Source organism: Anabas testudineus, chromosome 15 (genome assembly GCF_900324465.2).
Source record: "Anabas testudineus chromosome 15, fAnaTes1.2, whole genome shotgun sequence".
NCBI lineage: Eukaryota > Metazoa > Chordata > Actinopteri > Anabantiformes > Anabantidae > Anabas > Anabas testudineus.
In genome coordinates, this window is record NC_046624.1 from 5,751,954 (window position 1) to 5,765,615 (window position 13,662).

At 41.2% G+C, this 13,662-nt stretch overlaps 1 protein-coding gene across 3 annotated transcripts in view; it reads right to left on the reverse strand.

Moving 5' to 3' along the window:
• The window catches only part of LOC113158745 (arginyl-tRNA--protein transferase 1), a 46,800-nt gene that overhangs the window by 21,557 nt on the left and 11,581 nt on the right, over positions 1-13,662 (reverse strand). For 2 of the 3 annotated variants that reach the window (XM_026354899.1, XM_026354896.1), the window contains 2 exons: positions 6,573-6,605; positions 1,641-1,822 (listed from right to left, as the gene is read on the reverse strand). In XM_026354899.1, the coding sequence (XP_026210684.1) occupies positions 1,641-1,822; positions 6,573-6,605 (215 nt within the window). Of the gene's footprint in view, positions 1-1,640; positions 1,823-6,572; positions 6,606-12,735; positions 12,865-13,662 lie in introns of all 3 variants that reach the window. The other variant, XM_026354897.1, reaches the window with a different exon arrangement.

A 13,662-nucleotide genomic window follows, 5' to 3' on the forward strand; every position in this document is an offset into this window, starting at 1 on the left:
AAAACACAAACATATTAATTTATTAAAATATCATGAATTACTATTTAGTGTCTTTATTTTCATCTTTAACTATTTTAATGCATATATATACGTGACTTCTGACACATAGCTATGTACAAAAAATGTCAAATCAAAATAAAATGGACTATTTAAGGACTTGGATGCGGATCAGGACAACACAACATAATCAAGACATCACCATAAGAACGCCAGATGTGTTTACTACACCGCATCTCAGAAACCTCATCTTTTCTCCTCCACCCCCTTCTACTGCCCTCAGGGCCCATCGCTGAGGGAGTTACACTCTGCAAGACATTTCTCAACACCCCCCTCTCCTGTTTCTGCTGCTGAATCACAGGTGTACACACATATTGATTTCTGCTCAACTGTAACATAATGCAAACTCCACTTTTCCTGTATGACCATCAGACAAATACATCCAACAAATTAGGGAACATGTGTAAACATCTATAAGTTTTGCATGAGCTTTTGTTAAAAAATCCAACTTCTGCTTCATACTATCCATGTAACTGTAATCTGATTATTTATTTTATTTTTATTTTTTTACTTTTTTCCGTACACTTGTAGATGGTTGAACAGCTCAGGCTCCACTCCAGCTGGGCTTTCTGTGGAAAAGAAACACTATCTAATACAATGACTGTTTGCACGAATTCTAAAGTGTGAGTGTGTGTGTACATGCATTTTGTACAGTAAGTTTTGGACAGAGTTGGCCAGGCCAAGCAGACTAGGGAGTGTCCAGACTTGATCAAAGGCCTGGGCTCTGGTGTCTGTAAACAAACGGGAGGATTTCAGTCCCGCTGGCTCCCTTCTCCAAGGCCTCCTCCACACTCTGAGCACTCTGTGTTACTCTTGCAGTAAGACTCCTAAAATAACAAGTGATGGGGAACTATTATGATGACTAGGGTGTTCCCTCTATATGAGAAGAGCAGTCTGTTTTAACTGCTTGACCGACTTAGTGCACAAGCCTCATATAAGTGAGCACTCACAACTCACATATTCATACCTGCGCACACAAACTTTGAAGTTGAGCGATCAGCCAGTCTCCCACATCTGGGCAGAAATATTTTGAAAAGCTTTTCTCACATTACTGAGTTACATTTTACAGGAAACGCTAGATATGCGCGCCTGTAGTGTACATTCTCTTATTTCATCTTGGTAGAAAGAACTGTCATCGGCTGAATCACAAACACAGAGCGCTGCCTAAACCCATCAAGCGAGAAGAAAGGGGTATTTTTTTCGCCCGACCTACACAAACATGACACTTATAGTATATAGTTCTAAGAAAAGACTAAATTTGGGAGGAGCCAAAAAGATCAAGAGTCAATAGGAGAGCAGGTTAAGAGTAGGGCAAATATGAGGAAGTGAAAATATAAGAGAGAGAAAAAGATTAAAGAAAATATGAGGCGTAGGAATTAGTCAGAGCTGTAGGTAGCAATTCTCTTTGTGGCAGTGAACAATAAATGTATGATTTTATGAAACCAGCATTACCCCTAACATACCATAAGGCCTACCATTCATCATCACCACCATCAGCTTTTACGTTTATATTTACAATTTCGACAAATCCTTCAAACCAACACAAAAGTATCACCGTGGCTCGTCCAATTGTAACAACCAACCTGAGAGCAGAGTAGGAACCCAGAGACAGTGATGCAAAGTCTGGGTGGTAGTACAGGTAGACAGAGGATACGCAGTTAGGCAGGATATCGATCACACCCACTGCAACGATGCGCCCGTCCAGCCAGTATTGCTGGTGGAAGGATCCATAGCCCACCTCAGGCCCATCTGGAGAATGTTCCGCCTGAGGAGAGGCAAAAAGAGAAAAACTGTACTGTAAGGTGGTCACTGGTCAAAACAATAGCAGTACTCTTGTGTGTAATACAGTCTGCATGTAAAATATATAAATCACAGTGGAACGAGAATGTGGTATTTAATAGAAGAGTGTTCATTTTATTGCACAGATTTCTCTGTCTTGTACATATACACGCACACACCTGTACGACTGTGTGTTCAAGCCCTGCCAGGGTTTTTCTCTGCCAGGCCTCACGCATTATGTGTGGGGGTGTACAGTAGCCTCACATTCAGCCTGCTAATGGCTCCCAAATGTGGAGCCAGAGCAGGAGTAAAGTGAAGGTAGGGGTGGGGGACGTGGGGGGGGCAGCTGGCCACAGAAACACTCCAGGAGCAGACTTTTTAATAAAAGACCCTCCATGAGCAAAATCCATTTCACCAGGTGGTGCTGGAGTCTTGCCAAGCTTTCTCCTATATGTCTGTGTCTGCTCAAAAGAATGTGGGTGTAGGTGAGCACCCGCATGCTTGAGTCTACCCCATTAATAATACAGTTAAGTGTTTGACACACATTGCATTTCTCATAGGGATCCGCATGCTGGGTTTTTCAATCAAGTCACTTGACTGCTTTTATCACAGAGGCTTAAGACAAGAGGTTCATGGTTAGAGTTAAAAGTCATATTAAGCTAGGGTATTGGGTGTGTGTGTGTGTGTGTGTGTGTGTGTCTTTCTTCAGTGCACAAGTAACAGGATCCTTCTCCTTCACCAAAATTCATCTGGACCCAGTTAAGTAGTGCAGCCGCAGCTAGTTATCACAACACTGAGAGGGCTAGCTCACTAATCCAGTGAACCATTGGCTCCTCACTCTGACCAAACAGAGACAAGGCACATATACAGTACATCCACATACACACTCCCTGCAGCTCTGTGACTCAAGAGGAATGGACATCACCTATAGTGTGACTAAGTCCCACATTCCTCCTTAACACTATGTAAGGTTTTCTTAAGTAGAGCTGGCAGGAAAAATAAAGCTATATCCCTGTAGGCCCCAGATCTGATTTCATTATGCAAGAACTAGTCATACGAACAGATCTGTTATTACGTTGCACACAGAGACATTTGGGAGAATTTGTGGCTTTCACCAATTCTCTCCTAGGTACAGATGAAATTCACCAGAGGTCTAGACCGGTTGTACAAGTTGTGAACAGACTGCCTTTCTTTACAGCTACACTAGGGTTTAAATATGACACCAAAACCAATTTACTCAAAATAACAACAAAATTGATAGTTAAGTAAAACATAATTATCATCATAATGACTGCTGTTTACTGAGATTTGTTTTTGTTTTTTTATTGTAGTATGTCCAGTAACATGCTCTGTTGTAAAACCTGACACTGTAATACTTCCTGCTGGAGGCTGGAATATTTTCTGCACTAATATCTCAGTGATCTTCCTCTTAACCACTTTGCTTTTGAAAGCAATATCTTAATCTTTGAATCATGTACCCTGAACTAATTGTTCTTACATGATGCCCAGTGTGTACTGAGATCCATTCATTTGTGTCCGCAAAAGGTAGTTGTGTGAGAAGAGATGATGAAATCATCTAAATGTTGCTCCACATAAGAAGACACATGGCATGAGATGGGGATGGAGGGAAGAATCAAAAATCTAAATGAACTGTCATCAAACGGTGACAGGTACCGCATGTGGAGTAACTACTGTACTCTTTGTGGCTTTGTGTATGTGTTTGTCTCAACTGTCCATCTCTGTAAGCAAGCAGCCTGTTATTTCTTGGCACCAGTTCCACTGGAAACACTGGAGGCTTTGTGAGAGGCCCCTCTGCATCATTTAGAAGTTGTAAGTAAAAGGAAAGGGCGCATGGTGAACTCTGTGTGTAACAGAGGGATTTTTCTTCCCCCCTCCCCCCGCTTTAAGTATACATGCTGGAGCACAATTATATGAATGTGTATGCCAGTGCGACAGAAGCGATGGCTGTCTGCTGAGTTTCTATGTTTGCCCATACCACGTTCAAGGTTGATCTTGCCTGACTGACCTGTGCGTCACCTCAGACGACAGCTTAATGGTCGTGTCCTTGCCGCTGTGACAACAATCTAAACATTCTCTGGAACACTTCAAACCACCCATCAGCTTCCCCTGCCGACCCAAATCACTCTCATATGGTCTAAATACTGGGCCATGTGAGCAGCACACTTATCTTGACAAAGTGGGGAGTTGGTGTTTGGCGTCTTTGTTTCAACCTGGTTTAGAGAGACATTTGGGTAGAGTAAAGCTTTTATGGCATCAAAACAGCTCATCATGTTGACTACACCTTTCAGTGACAGTTTAAAGTAGTTGCCATTTATTTAGCCACGTCTGTCTCTTCTCCTACTGTATGTGAAATTTCATGAACATTTCAAAGGGCATTACTGCATGTGACTGAAGACGAATGTTGATTTAAAGACCCAGGTTGGACAAAGAGCATGGCATGTCACTCAAGTGTGATGAAAGTCCACAAAGCATGTGATCAAAGTTACTGTCTGGAACATTGTCTTGGCACCAAAGAGCTGACATGTGACCGATATTAGCTGAAGGATGCAGCTTTTGAGTTTACTGCATTTCCTCACAGCACTCAGTGAATTACACAATATCATTGGAATTAAAATTGTTTCATTTACACTTTCTCTGATCTTAATACATATTTTTATTTAACGTATTATATATTTCTTGTACAGTAGCTTTACTTTCTGGAACACAGTTTATTATCTTTACATGTTTAATAAACATACTAATTTAAAGTAATAGTAAAACACTAAGTGGAGTCTTACTTTAGTTGTGCTGGACTTGTTTACTACTGTTAGCAGCTGTGGATAAACAGCACATTGAGTCTATCAATTGCTCAACTGTTATTAATTGATTCTGGGTGGAAATCCGGAGAACAAGAATTTGTCATGTCACCACTTGTTTTCTCTGCTTAATCTCAACTCTATGTAATTTTGCAGCCCCAAGTTGTTAGACCCGCTGTAGCAATGATGCTGTTGTGATTGTGGCACTGACCAACAACAGATGTAAAACTAATACAGAACTAGATATCCACCAAGCGTGCCTCACAGCGTAGATCAAATCACCTATTAGTGTCATTACGCAAAATGACTTTGCCCTTAAGTCAGAGACATTAGGAGGTTGTAAGAAAAAAATAAATAGATACAGAATGAGTGCACGACTCCCACAAAGCCAGTAAAACCCAGAGTTTGTCCAGCACATATTTTCACCAAGGCCAAGTGCAGTGACAAACACCTGCAGGACTGCTGCTCATCATGTTTGCAGGCACTAATATGCCACTGCATAAATGTGTTTGTGTCTCTTTGTCTGCATAAATGCATTAGTAACAGCTGATGTTAATTACTTTTGAGCTTCAGCATGAATTCTCTGCAATTTTGGTGAAATGAAACACAGCAACAGGCGAACAAGTCAGACGACCTGCGTACTAATTAGCTTCAGTAGAAGAATGCTGTTTGCATACATTTGTATAAATGTGGTGAGTGTCTGTGTGTGTATTTTCATAGCACTCTGATTGGAGACAGATGGGAGCTAACATGCAAAGGTAGCACAGAAAGCCATGCATAATAAACCTGAAATGGAGAGCATTTGGAGAGAGACAGGAGAAGACAGAGAGGGAGATCAAACAAAGAAATAAAAACAAGTTGGGCAAGAGGAGGCCAGACGAATGGAGACAGGCCCAGGCTAAATCAGTCTGAAAACAGGGGACAGTGAAGGTATGAGGCACTGTGCCACAGTATGTGTGAGCACATGTGTCTGTATGTGTGCAGACCTGTCTAATTCACTGCGCCTGGCCGCCAGCCTTGACGAGGTGATAAAAGCTTGTTTCCTATAAACACTAATGATGTTCATTAGTGAAGAGGGGTCATTAGTTAGAGAGGCCACGGGGCAGCACAGAGTCAGAGTGACTGTGTTTGTGTGTCAGTCAGTTTGTGTGTGCTCCTGGACCTCAATCCCATTAAAGTGGCTGCTATAAATGCCCATCTTGAGTCTAATTGCTGGTGTAATTGTCCTGACCCAACAGGTCCACTTGTGTTTCTGCAGGCTGCAGCTCACCAGGTCTGCTAAGTGCTCATTGAAGCCTGGCTGCACCTACACTTCACTCAGTGACCACAGAGAATACCAAAGCTTAATCTTCTTCCGGATGCCATCAACATCCTTTATATAATAAACATCTAGAGTTTTAATCAGGGAACTGCCAGCAAGAAGCTGACATCAAACTTTCCATGGAGCCTAAAAAAATGACTTGTTTTTGCTATGTAGGCCAACAGTCATCAGTCAGGTCTCAAACTAATGCCCATGAAGTTGTCTTGTAATCTGTGGCACTCCACAAGTTAAGAGCAGTGGTATGTCCCAATGGGTCAAGCCTAGAGAAGGTTAGTCTGAACATCTGGTGTTCTTGTACTTGAGCACCCCTTTGCAATTAGACAAGACTAAATTAAAACCCATCCAATATAAAACAAAACCCATTTGTGTGCACTGTACTGTAGGTGCGCACTGGATGAAGGGATCTAGTGTACATTTAACCCTTGAGTGTGTTTGTAGAACAGGTAAATACTAAAACATTTCTTAAATCATATCTATAAGGTACGCTAACAGAAAGACCTTTTCTTGGCTCAATTCATTACAGGTAATACATAGAAACAAATAGAGACACTTTAAAATGGGCTTCATTAAACTGTCAGCAGGCCAAAAGAAATACATACCTCTAGTGGTGAATCACAGAGAAATCTCCGGAACTGTGGAGGGAGGCAGAGGGGAAGGGGAACGGAGAGAAAAACAGTTAGTTCTCTGGGTCGGCAACTCTTTTGAAAAGGCATAAATGAAAACCATACATGCCTCCACTCCTGTCCTATGTAGCTTATCCCTCCCTGTTTTCTCCTTGCTCAGGTGTCACATACCAAATGCAGCCCCCACATTCATACAGGGGCATGCAGCACATCTTTTAAAACAGCTTAAATGCACACATATCAGCTACTAAGAGACTCTAGCCTATGGTAATATAACATTTTTCTCTTATTCTCTCTATTGTTTCCTGTCCTCCTTCTTTTGTACCGCCAGAGTTGAGAGCAGTGTGTATGGCAGGGTGATAAAACGATAAAGACATTTTATAGCAAAATCACTTTTCCTCAATAGAACCAAGACATGGTCGATATATTGTAAACAGAACCAGTTCCATCTATGTTTTGAAAACAACCTGAAAAGCCAATGATAATGAGAATGGAGCTGCAAGGATCAATGTCACTGGAACCGACTTACAGGTCGGGCACAAGCGATCATTTTTGGACTAAAGCAGTCGTGCACAACAGTACGTCAAGGGTGAGAGCGAGATAAGAGAAAAGGATGTCCACTTTCGCTATGTGGACACTTTGTCTTACAACAAAAAACAAAATGCCACATTGAGACCACAAATGCAATAGCCCAAAGGTACAGGAAGGGACAGAGAGGAATTCTTCAGGAAGCGTGGGTCCTTTAATGTGTGGAGCAAGATGCACACATTGCAAATCTTTTACCAGTCTGTTACAGCCAGTGCAATTTTCTTTGCTGCTGTCTGCTGGGGCTGCAGGTTGTGGAGAAGCTGTTGAACATCATGGAGAGCAGCACACATTCTCTCCACAGCCTGCTGGTCAAACAGCACAGCAGCTTTAGTCAGAGACTTCTCCAGCTCCGCTGTGATAAGGAAAGATACAGGACGTCATTCCTGCCAACAGCCATCACCCTGTACAATGACTATGTTCAGACAGTGGAGAGCTCTGCTCCAACTTAGCCAAACTAACATATTCATTAATTCATTACTTTGTATTATATGGATCATCTCAACATACAACTGCATAGCAATCTTCGTAGTTGCCTGTTTTGTTCTGTAGATGTAACTATGCACAATTAGCTTTCTGTCTAGTTCTACTAGATGTGTTTATATGTGTATTTTTTTCCTTCATTATTCCTAATTTCATCTGCGTGTGTCTGTATGTTTCTCTGTATAATAGATACTGCAACACCTAAACTTCTGGGATAAATAAAGTATCTCTATCTGTCTATCTGTCTAAAGACACAATTCCAGTAAGCACGGTCGAAAATGTCGAACTTAATAAGCTGAATTAACCTTATGATATCTTCCCATCAGGTTCAGTACTAATATAAATAAAAAGAAACCTTTCAGCATGGCAGAAATAGTTCAGCAGTGTGTTTAAAGATGATGCAGAACTGAAGAACTAAAGAGCAAACATAGCCGACTTCCATGTTCAGGTGTTTTGGTTTAGTCAATCTACACACACACAAACACACACACACACACACACACACACACACACACACACACACACAAACACACACACACACACACACACACACACACACAGCTTCAATTTCATATTTTCAAAAGGAAAAGCTACTGTCCAGCTGTGTGATTTTTTGCTTTTTTTTTTGTTTGTTTTGTTTTTCGCTCAACATTGAGTCCATTATCCACTAAAAAAACAAAAATGTACAATGGCACCAAAGTATTATAAACAAAGGATAAAAGTAATTGTTGCTGATTTTATCTTGCTCAAACCCAACTTCACTTGAGGTTGACTTATATGTGTCTGTACTTAAACACTTTTCTTTGAGATAGACTCACATAAAGTCATGATTTCTGATATTTGAAATGAGTCTAGTCTAGCACTAGGTCACTCTAATTCAGGTTTGCAGCTCTGTGCTGTCCTGTACTGAAAGGATTCTGTCCTTTTCATTCAGACCAAGACGCTCTACAGTTCCCTGGAAATTGTCACAAGCACACCAACATTACCATGTGTGTTTGTGTGAGTTGTATATGTGCTCAGCAAGTAACAGTGATGATTGCTGAAGGCACAGTTCAGTGGGTGGGGTAGTCCTGGCTTAAGAACAAATCAAAATCCTGCCAGTAGCCCGAACTCATCCAAAAGAGTGTTTCTCCATTTGTCCACCACAGCTGATGTGTGTGCTGGTGACACTAACTTCAGTGTTCTCCAACACAGGTGTTGTTTTGGCAAAGATGAGCTAAACAATGATGCACCACCATCTGTCATTTCCATTTTACCTTTGCCTGAAGCAAACGCCAAATCAGTTCTTTCAGCTTTCAGACTCACCCACTTGAGTTGCTTTCTTGTCAGAAAAATGACTAAATCCATAACAGTGAAGTTATACTAGGATTGAGCAAGAAGCTAAAAGCAGTGCACACAGTTCTTGCTGAGAGGTCTCGTGAACTATAAAAGTCTCACAAACTGGGCTCCCTGCAGTGCTGAATATTACAACAAGATGCAATATACTGCCTTTGCCCTCGTCTCAACCTCACACCATGATGGAGAGTAGTGGAGGGTAAGAGGCAATGGACAGAACTGCTCGTACACTGAGCAAATAGCAAAAGATGTTTCTCATCCTACAACGGCTCTTAATATAATTTTTACTTTGCATTGTCCTGCTCCGAGACATTAGGACAACTATAGTGTCACAATATTGCAGTAACTGCATTGTCCCTAAGCATACATCTATCCCAGGAAGTGCATATTACAGTAGCAGTAGTAAGACAGTGGCAACTCTAAGGACTAAGGTGGCAATTGTATTTACTACATCTGTTCAGTTGTTAATGTTGTTTGCTCATGCGAAAAAATGTTTAGCAAGTTCTCTACCTGTGCATCCGTGCCAGTAAAGTGTAATTTTCCACTCCTAACTCTGCAGTGACTACTGCTCTGCCAGCCCCCCAGTGTCTAATATCACTCAAGGGCATAAATGAAACTTTTGCTCAAAACATTTGTTTAAAAACGGTTTACCAACAGTAAAACAGCTGCATTTATTAGATGACATCATTTATTGAGGCCATGCTACAACACTGGCTGCCCTGTGTGTGAGAATCTCCAATTCACCTAACACTAAAATGCTGCATTATTTGATTAGAATGTCTTTCAGGGTGTGATGTATCTATGCTTTAGATGATTTTAATGTATGCAAATGCATAGCTGGATGTGTGCTCTGCTGGATTCCTGCTACAGCTACTACTGCTCCAACTTTACCATGCACACCGTCAGGGGGCTGCTGGGAAATCATACCAAGGGGGGCGAGAATCATTGCAGCTCCCCTGGACCCTGGCAAGACGGACCCTTCTCTGGTCACTGACAACACAGACACATGTACGCACAGATATAGTTCAAAGTGAAGGCACAGTCACTTGGGTGCCAAGACATTAAGGGAAAGAACTTACAGTATGATTACAATCTCAGCCTCTCTTCGTCCATCTCTAATACAACAACACATATGCCTGTAAACAAAGTCATGTCCAGAGTGCCTTCTGGAACACTCTCATCACCAACACATGGAGGCCATCACTTCCTCTCCAACTCTCCCTTTCCTATAGTAAACACTCATCTGTGTACGATTAGGAGGGCAAGCAGCCGTCTCAAACACACACACAGACACACACACAGACATACAGACACACACAAGCTGCCATGTCTTCACCTACACGCATACAGTACATCCAAATACACACATGTGCTTAAGCCTAATTGCTACTTAGACCTCACGTCATTGTGGTCTCATCTTGTTCAAATTGCTGTACTTATGTGAGCGACAAGTTGCCTCCATTCAAAAAGAATAAAAACAATCCAAATGCTGTTTTTTTTTTTCTTCTCTTTGCCAAACTTCTGCTGACAAGATCATTGTTTATTTCAGAGTGCAGAAAGGAGCATCGGGAACCCAGCTGCAAAAGCAAAGATCGGTTGGTAAAAGTATAGTTTCAATTCTGACTTAAGAGGAGTACAATGGCGATACAATAGCAATGGTGCTTTCATCATTCTGCAAATAGCTTTTTCTCCTTTATTTCTTCCATATTTTCCGATACATTTTATTTCAGTTTCTCAGCTTTTTCCATTTACATTTTTGTCCATGTGTCTTGGTTAAGATCCTGGCCATGAAGAAGAGTAAATAGAGATTTAACTACATTTGTTTTCCTGACAATCAATGCCACATGTGCAGGAACTCAGAGTCACGGCTCAGCACAACAGTTAAGTCCAGTAAGTGTGAGTAAATGAGTGTGCGTGAGAGCTTGTGTGTGTGTGTGTGTATGCACGTGTCTAAATAACTGCAAGTATGATCTTCAGCCCTGTCAGGAAGCCATAGCTGGATGTGGAACGGATCATGTCTGGCAAGAAATGCATACATCCTTAAACAAGCAAAGCCATTCCCCTCCAGGACACCATACTGTCTTATGACAGACAATTTTGGCAGGATACTTCAGCTTGTGCACAATCTCTCCTATCAGCTGGCTTAGGGCCAGGCTGACAGTATTCCAGATTCTGTCTAAAGGTAATACCTTCATGGATTAGTATGTGCCAAATACTAAATGACCCAACTACCTAGGTAGCAGCAGGCATAGTATGGCATGGCACCAAAATACGCCATCACCACATTAACAATGTGTTTTCCGTTTCTTTATTAATTCCAAAAGCCTGTCCCCTTCTGGGAAGAAAACAGGCGAGTTAACCGGGAGCTTGACGGGCAAGAAAATAAAATCAGCAGTGTTTTGTACTATGGGCTCAGGAGTGGTTATTACAGTAATGAGTCTAACTATGGGGAATTTATTAAAGTCAGATTTGTTTGAGTGAGAACAGGATGGAAAGCTCACCTCTAGAATATGTCCGTGAAGCACAATACACAGTCTAATGTACGAACTGTAAATCTTATCATCACAATTAAACCTGTTTTGTTGTTACTATCTAGGGTAGTAAACGCGTCAGTGCAATTACAATAAATGTGATCAACGTTGAGATTAATAACCCTTAATACCTGGAAAGTCAACACAATAAAAAATTTTTTTTTCTTTTTGCAAATCCAACAGACAGCAGAGTTGTTTGCGCAGCTCCACACCTTCCCAATAGGTTTTATTTTTTTAGATTTTATTCCTCGAGTTGGTGAACCCATATGATCCCAGTGTAGTTATAAACCTGAAGTTGTGCACACAAACACACCCTCCCTATTAATAGAGCTAGTGTTATGGCACTAGGAAAGAATCTGCCACAGTCTGCCCAATCTGACAGTTTTTATTATTTATTAATTACCTTACTTTTACAAGCAGGGGATTTCAGTAATTTACTGAGGCTTGCTGGCAGGAGGGTGGAGGAGGAGGTTGTTTTTCCAGCCCTGAGGGACAAAAGGCCCTCTCAGGTTAGTAAGAATGTCCAGCAGTTCTGCATCCTGCCTCGACTTTATTTACTCCACTTTTATTTATATATAGAGAGAAACAGAGGTATGTGTGTGTATAATTTATAATATCATTTACTATGAGTTATACAATTATAAACTTTATGTTTCTATACATGGTTAGTGTGTCAGAATGTTTTCCCCATTAATTCCCAATCTGGAAAACACTTACTCAATCACTACATAAACTAGGGAATGCTATTATTACTCTATTCTACAGAGTTAACATTTACACATTATGTATATACAGGAATAATGGTTGACTGTAAAGAAATAACATTTAATTGCTGTAATTATTCAAGGCTTTTCAGTCTCTAATTGATATGTGTTTGCATTTCATGAGGCACAAAGTGGGATTAACTGTTAGTGAAGATAAAAAAAAAACATCTTAAAAACTCTAATCAATCTATAACAAACCCTAAAGTTTGGAGTAGCACTCCTATTTACCAATTAACCTGACAATTAATACATTAGTACATTAATTGGTACGTCATTATAATGCCTGAAGAAATGTCAAATTTGTCCACTACAGTATCCTAGTATCCTTGTCCAAGTTGTATTAAGACAACATAAAAAAGGTTTGAAAAAAATGGAAATTCTCTTATGTAAGATGCTGGAACAAGCAAGTATAGTAAATGTGGAATAATAATCATGCAGTACCTCGCTCTCACTACACTCGCTGGGGTCATCACCATGAATGGCCATCTGGTAGCGTGCGTACAGTTCCACCGACTGCTGATAGGACGCCGTGAATTGAGGGTCCTCAAAGTTGACTGGCACTAGCCTCACCTTCAAGCATGGGTTGTGGAGGGAAAGGAGCGATAAGGTGGAGGGAGGTTTTATAAGAGCTGACAATAAATATAAGGACGATGAGTGGTTTGGAAAAAAAAGGATAGATGCTTTGTAGGAATGGACAGTACACGAATCAACAACAGAAACAGTGTTACACAAGCGTTTGGCATCGTGGAGTTCACATCAGTCTCCTAGTCCTTGAGGGAAGCTGGCAACACAGCAAGTCTGTTTTGAGTTTGAGACATAATTTAGTGCTTTTATCAGATTGGCGTACAAATGAATGCAAGAAAACAATGGGGATTCTAGGAGACTGAAAGTGTGGTTTTAAATAAGATGTCGGGCAACTTGAGGATGAGGCTAGTGCACTTCCCAGCTTGTACCACAGCTCGCACGGAGAGGATCACATACAGTAGGAATACATGATTCAATACGGTTTGTCTGTGCGCGAAGGTTCCAGAGCTGCAGAAATCCGAAACCATGTCTGAATGGCTCATCTCAGCTAGACATATACAAACTCTTTGAGCACTGCAGGCTCCTCTCAAAAGGGTAAACAAGACTCAGCAGACTGCACGCACAAAGAAAGTTAAAATCTCATTACCACTGTGTCGTGGTAAGTGAAATTCTCGTTCAGATACAGGGAGCTATCCTGAGGGTGCGGAACTGGGGGGCACAGAGGATGTACATAGAAATGTGTGAAGGTCGGTAGGGTCCAGCTGTCAAACCACCCCACCCCCTACAAAACTGAAACCGCTAAAGACTAACAACCTGGCTGTTCAACCGTGGACCAATTCAGGC